We start from the raw sequence: 6372 nt of genomic DNA on the forward strand, positions 1-6372 counted from the left end.
GTATTTTGTTCATCTGTTAAAGTGTTCCCCGAGACTGCTAACGCGAAAGTCGGTTTTTGTAAAGCTCTGCGTTATAAGGAAACCGATACAATACAAAAATGCCTTCCGGTAAAAATTTTAGGAGGAGAAGGGACTCATCAGATGACGAAGAGGAAGATGAGACAACCGAAGAAGTCAGGTGAGTTAGTTAGACGCAAACTTGCGCCAGCTACTGAGGTAGCCAGCCTCCGGCTAACGTCGTTGTGTCTGTTCATGATTTTTTTTAAACTACATCTAAATTTTAAGATTTTTATTGGAACAAAAGTTTACCACTTCGAATCTGTGCTTCTATCTTGTTTGCAAAGATCAAAGCTAGAGGAGGCTAAAGAAATCCAGAGTTTAAGGAAACGTCAAACCGGTGTCAGGTAATCATTATCACTGTTGTTTCTCGAACTCAAAATATTTTTACCAGATGTACGTGAGTTAAAAAAAAAAACGTGTTGTTATTCTTTAGTGTGACTGCATTACTCGTTGGAGAGAAACTTCCACCAGAGGCTGAAATTGATGTACGTATGGTCCGGATGTTCCTAACACTGCACTGCATGTCTGAGTCACAACAGCAACAAGACTTGTGTAACAAACAATCACTGTTTTCAACAGAATGACCCGTTTAAGCTCAAGACAGGAGGCGTGATAGACATGAAAAAGGTGAAGGATAGAAATAGAGACATGTAAGTAAAATGTTTTTTTATTTTATTTTTTTATATTCTTATTCATTTTATGAATGTCTTACACAGCTTGCCATTCTGTACATAATGCATTGTTTTTGGTTGTTTTCAGGACAGAAGATGAGACGGAGCTGAATCTGGGTACATCCTTCTCAGCTGAAACTAACAGAAGAGATGAAGATGCAGACATGTAAGGACTCGCTGTACAAATACTATAAAACTTTAATGGCCTTATCCACACCTTTTAAAACAAACACTTAGAAAAAAACCAAATCCATATGAGGTATTTTGGAATCAGAGCTCCTTAGACTGTGATTCCATGATGTTTTATCATCAGCTATTAGAGTTTGGTGCATTGCTTGTTGGATAAATGGCCCCATATACGAATGCCTCAAAACTCTCCCTTTTTTTGTGCATAAAGATTTGTCATTGCAGAAATAAGTCTTGAATTTCTTCTTACAGGATGAAGTATATTGAGACAGAGTTGAAGAAGAAAAAAGGACTGGTGGAGGCAGAGGAACAGAAAATCAAAGTAAAAAATCCAGAGGACCACCTCTACGAACTTCCTGAGAACATCCGAGTCAATTCTGCCAAGAAGACGGAGGAGATGTTGTCCAATCAGATGCTGAGTGGGATCCCGGAAGTTGACCTTGGCATTGAGTATGTTCAGGAAGCTGCAAAAATGATCCCTGCTTTAACTCTTCAGGAGGTTTAGTGTGTGCTTAACCTGTTTGTGATTGCTTTTCTAGTGCAAAGATAAAGAATATTATCCAGACGGAGGAGGCAAAAGCAAAGCTTATCGCGGAACAAAGAAACAAGAAAAAAGACAATGGCACCTCATTCGTGCCCACTAACATTGCGGTGAATTACGTCCAACATAACCGCTGTAAGTTCTGGAAGTTTAACTAGGAAAAAAAAAAAAACTGACTCTGAGAGTAACTTGAAAATTGTCCTTTTTGTTTCAGTCTATCATGAAGATTCAAACGCAGCACAGAGGCATCACAGACACAAAGAACCAGAACCCAAACCAAGACCACTGCGTGTGGGTGACACAGAGAAACCAGGTCTAGAAGGTATGACACTTCACTTTCAAGTGCTAAGAGAAGACCGTTTTTTTGTTTTGGTTTCTTATTTAGTCTTTCTAAGGTAATAAAATAAAACAAGGTTTTTAAGAAAATCATTACATTTATTTTAATTTAACTTTACAAATAATCTCACCTCCTTTTTATTGTTTTATATTTAGCCTGTAGATATTCTCTTAAATCTTTGAGAAATGTAAACTAAAAGCTATATTAATTAATTAAAATTTGAAATGACACTGTCTTCAGCAGCTCCATCTCCACCCAACTTCCGCAAACGGCCGAACAACGAGAAGGCCACAGATGACTACCACTATGAGAAGTTCAAGAAGATGAATCGAAGATATTAAAAAAGATCCAGCTTTTTACCGAGTCCAGCAGAGTTATTGTCAGTCGTGACATGGTTATTAGTTTAGATAATTCACATTTCTTTGCTGTTTCTTCCGATTTAGTATTTGGTCAATTGTTTGTAGAAACATCTTCCCCTGTATTTCGTAGATAAAAACAAAACCTCAATGCTAATGAGCATTTAAAATCTTCACACTGAAACCAAATCTTCCTTCAGTCCTGCAACAATTTGAATACCAACAGCATCATTAGTATTAAGAAACTTTAACATACTTTACTTGCTGATCAGTTTCTCAAATTAATTTTTAAAGCTTTTTCTGCTCAATTTATTTTCGATGTACATAACTTCCTGTTCCTTGAACTGTTAGAAAAGATAAAACCATTAACGATGTGTTCTTTTATTTTGGCTAAAACATAACAAAAACATTGCTTGTTAGGTGTAAATATTTAGGTCAAACTGTATTCAATGTTCAAAGATTCATATTTTTTAAATCTTTTTCTTTTCTTTTCTGTGAAGTTTATTAAGTTACCATTGAAAGATGTGTATGGACAATAAATGGGACTTTCAAATCCAGTTTCAAATAAGATCAATGTAACACCACAACCAAAGGTTTAATGAAAACAAAAAAATGCTGCTGTCACAGAACAAGAGTTCTGTCCATGTCCAATGTCCTCAGCTATGGATTCACTAAGGAGGCAGTCCCGAGTTCGCTGAGGTTTTGGGCGTTTGCCTCCTGTGACAGAGGTCCGTCGGGTTCCTCTTGATCGCCGTGCGTAGAGCTGCAGCTGCTGTTCGGGGAGGCCCAGCTGTCTCGCCAGCGGTAGGCCTCGCACAGAGGCAGATCAGTGCTGTCCCACTGACTGCAGCTTCGCAGAGCAGAAACCAGTAGGGAGGGTCAAAGAATCAGCGCAGCGCAGAGAAATAGGAGCAGACAAGAGCGACAGTCAGAATTAACAAACTCCCACACGTAGAAGAGCACATGAAAGCACACATTGCACAGAAGCACAGAGGTTATGAAACGACATTCAAATGCCTTTGGATTTGGCTCTGGAGCAAAACTGAACAACTACTGATTTAGGTCCAGCAGAAGCGTAGAATTAGTTGCTGAGAAGGCAGAGCGAGTGCAGCGAGGAAGGCAGATCCACACCCAGCATGCTCCAACCACAGAAGAGGCTGTCCTAGCAGTTTCTCAAAGAAAACAAGACAAAACTCACTGCTGTTCACTCTGTCTCTACTTTATTTCTGTCTAAGAGAACAGCTAACAAATGTACAACTGCACTGTCTGCTTACACGATTACAGTCATTCAGAGGGAACTGGCAAAGTGTAATCCCTTTAAAACTCAGAAAATAGGATTAGAACTCAAACTAGATTTAGATTTCACATCAAATAAATAACAGTAATATAATGATGTGCAGCTTTATAATAGATCTCTATAATCTGGTTGATATTGTCAACATTCAGTGGGATTTAAATACGTGTAGTATTATAGATAATAGGGACCAGCCTCTACACTGGTTATTTTAAAACAATCACTAAAAGTCTGGATTTTTTTAATGCATCACATCCTAATAACCTGATCTCTTATGATAAGAATATTTCCAAACACCAGCACCTTTGACTTATAGTTATCAAATGAGTACTTCTCAGCAAAAACCTTTAAAGTACAACAGTACATTATGCTGAATGATCAAAGGCACATGTTTGAATGGAGTTAAAGCTTGAAATGCTGGATAGTCTGTAAATGATTACAACACTCAGGCGACAGCACGGTAACCGGGTGAGATGACATCTGCTACAATCCTCAAAATTGTGACTACAGAGGATCCAGTTTGCATGTGAAAGCTAAAGCCTTGCTGGTGCTCAGCGGTGAATGGTGAAAAGTGGGAGCCTACACAATGCTGGGCATGGAATAACAGAGGGGTGGTGGAAAGGGGGCAAGGATGAGCCTACTTATACCTGGAGGAGTAATATTCTTCCTCTAGCTCATACAGATCGACAGCGATCTCATCCCGCAGCGACATCAGCTTTTTGTCGCACTCCTCCTGCAGCGAACGCAGCTGCTGGTTCTGGAGGCTGATGGCGTCGTTCACCGAGGGGAAGTCGTTCAGGATCAGAAACTGCTTCAGATCCGACACCAGTTTCATGAGGGACTCGCCAGCGCGGACCTGACGAAGACACAACAAAGGGAAAATGGGCTTTTGTACAGAGACTTTTACACTTCATAGTAAAACAATAAAAAAGGGAGACGAGCCAAAGAAAAAACATGTCAAAAGAGTCAAAGTCTTCAAGAATAAAGTTGTAAAATTATGAGGTTAAAGTCGTCATTTTACAAGGAAAAGCTATGCTTTTAAAAAATAAAGTTGGTTGTGTAATGAAGCCATTTAAGTTGATGTCATAAAGCTTTAGTCTATCATAGGTGTCCATCATATTATATGGTAATGATGACGGACATTATGCCATAATACACTTGGATCTGCAACCGTACTGCCGATGGCATCAACGGCGCCTGCCGGAAATCCACTCATTGTGGGTCAAGGATCTTTCTCATCGACCGTTCTCAATGTCTCATGGGAAAAAAACACAAAACCACTGTGAATTGCTGGTTGATTAACGCAGCGATATCTCTGCAGACGGTCGACTCCAAACATGACAGACACCATTTCTTCCAAACCTGTGGGACATTTTCTTCTGAAGAAATCCAGTTTCCTGAAAATTCTCTTCAATGTTCTTTTACGTACAACAATAAAAAGTTTACCAATTAAAAGACTTTTGTTCTTGTTTGTGTAGCTGCGTACAATGCGCTCTAAGTCTGTCGTGCTGAGACACAATTACTTTTTCATTATTATTTTTCTTAGTAAAGCCTTCTGTCTAAAAAAAATGATGAGATAAATCTAAAAAAAAAAAAAAAAAACGTATGAAACAAAAAACTTTATTTTTGGACTTTTTTTCTTATAATATTACAACTCTATTCTTGTAAATTGTTGACTTCTACCTCCACGATTTTACAATTGTGTTCTTTCTTCTCACCGATTTATTTATTTTTATGGTGGTTCTAATAATCCGTCATCGATTCCTTCTTTTTTACCATAAAAATTTAGAAATATTAAGGTAACTTGGAACATTGACTCACTTTAATTTTGAAAATTGACTCACTTTAATTTTGAAAATTGAAAATTTATTAATTTTGAAAGACGTGCCATATTTTGAGATAAAAAAAAGCAAGACAATCTGTGACCTGCTGTGATTAGTGGTTATATCCTACACACCTGAGCCACATTTCTGTTTATAATCAGGGTCTTATATTAATTTCTGTAAAAACACTGAAAGTTGCATAATTTTTTGTCGTTCAGCTCTGCTGTAACATTATTTAATATTTATCTCAAAGTTCAGAAGTTCTGTTTAGCTTTCATGAACAGATGAAGTCTTTTCTGATGTTCTAGTCGAGCTTTCTTTCTTTCTATGAGACGCTTACGATGTTGGCGGCTCTGACGTGCATCTCGTAGTGGTCCTGCTCTGCCTGAGCTGGGCGGGACACCTGCGTTTCCTCCTCGATCTGGAAAGAAGAAGCAAAACAAAGCATATTAAAAAATAAAACTGTAAATTAAAACAAAAACGTTTATTCAGAGAAAACAAATCTACCTTTGCTGTTTTTATAATCTCCGTGAAGTTATCCATGATGGACTTGATGTCATCTTTGAGCCTCTTGTTGTAGTTCTGCAGCAAAGTCTCTTTGCTCTGAGGCAGCACTCTCTGCGTCGCCATGACGCTCAGAATAAAAAAAACAAGCACTAAACTTGTTCAATAACAACAAATACAAGCGATGATTATGATTACACGCAAACGCCAGAGATGTTTAGCGCGAAAAAGGCACGTTCTTCTTTCAAGACGAAATAACTCTAAAAAAAAAAAAAGCCTTACATTTGTGTCGTTTTCGTATCTAAACTGCTGGGTTAAAGCGTTTGAGACCAGTTTTGTGGAAGTTATGACTAACCCAGAGCCACATTGGCGATAATAATAAAATACATCCAGATACTAGCATAAACTCAAACAGCCACAGCTCTTTTTCTCTGTCTGCAGCGAGTGTTCGATTCCGCTCAATGGCGCATTACCGCCACCCAGTGGTCGCACAAAAAGCTGCTTCGGCCTCTCGCGAAAGGCATTGCCAGAAATACAAAGCAGTGCCCCAGAATAAATCCAATTAACTGATAAAAAAAATGCGCCCTGCTCTATCTATCT

The 6372-nt window shown here is 38.4% G+C and overlaps 2 protein-coding genes across 3 annotated transcripts; one reads left to right on the forward strand and one right to left on the reverse strand.

The window, feature by feature from the left end:
• The first annotated feature begins 1 nt into the window (after window position 1).
• c9h9orf78 (chromosome 9 C9orf78 homolog) lies at window positions 2-2707 on the forward strand. 2 transcript variants are annotated; one of them, XM_011479335.3, is made up of 9 exons: window positions 2-178; window positions 345-404; window positions 494-545; window positions 640-710; window positions 820-897; window positions 1170-1367; window positions 1457-1593; window positions 1673-1780; window positions 2039-2707. In XM_011479335.3, the coding sequence occupies exons 1-9, from the start codon at window positions 99-101 to the stop codon at window positions 2134-2136; spliced, it is 882 nt and encodes a 293-aa protein (XP_011477637.1). In that variant the 5' UTR covers window positions 2-98; the 3' UTR covers window positions 2137-2707. The 2 variants fall into 2 exon arrangements, with proteins under 2 accessions (XP_011477637.1, XP_004072535.1); XM_004072487.4 differs by having other exon boundaries at window positions 3-178; window positions 2036-2707.
• med22 (mediator complex subunit 22) lies at window positions 2517-6235 on the reverse strand. The gene is made up of 4 exons (XM_004072488.4): window positions 5776-6235; window positions 5609-5689; window positions 4093-4301; window positions 2517-3001 (listed from the first exon to the last, which is right to left on the reverse strand). The coding sequence occupies exons 1-4, from the start codon at window positions 5896-5898 to the stop codon at window positions 2812-2814; spliced, it is 603 nt and encodes a 200-aa protein (XP_004072536.1). The 5' UTR covers window positions 5899-6235; the 3' UTR covers window positions 2517-2811.
• Between the last annotated feature and the right edge of the window lie 137 nt (window positions 6236-6372).

This window comes from Oryzias latipes, chromosome 9 (assembly GCF_002234675.1).
Source record: "Oryzias latipes chromosome 9, ASM223467v1".
Lineage (NCBI taxonomy): Eukaryota > Metazoa > Chordata > Actinopteri > Beloniformes > Adrianichthyidae > Oryzias > Oryzias latipes.

Coding starts and splice junctions, on each gene's coding strand:
- c9h9orf78 (XM_004072487.4), top strand. CDS start 99: ATGCCTTCCGGTAAAAATTTTAGGAGGAGAAGGGACTCATCAGATGAC. Junction 179..344: donor GAGACAACCGAAGAAGTCAG/GTGAGTTAGTTA, acceptor TTGTTTGCAAAG/ATCAAAGCTAGAGGAGGCTA. Junction 1,594..1,672: donor TTACGTCCAACATAACCGCT/GTAAGTTCTGGA, acceptor TTTTTGTTTCAG/TCTATCATGAAGATTCAAAC.
- med22 (XM_004072488.4), bottom strand. CDS start 5,898: ATGGCGACGCAGAGAGTGCTGCCTCAGAGCAAAGAGACTTTGCTGCAG. Junction 5,690..5,775: donor AGATTATAAAAACAGCAAAG/GTAGATTTGTTT, acceptor TCTTCTTTCCAG/ATCGAGGAGGAAACGCAGGT. Junction 4,302..5,608: donor ACGTCAGAGCCGCCAACATC/GTAAGCGTCTCA, acceptor TGTCTTCGTCAG/GTCCGCGCTGGCGAGTCCCT.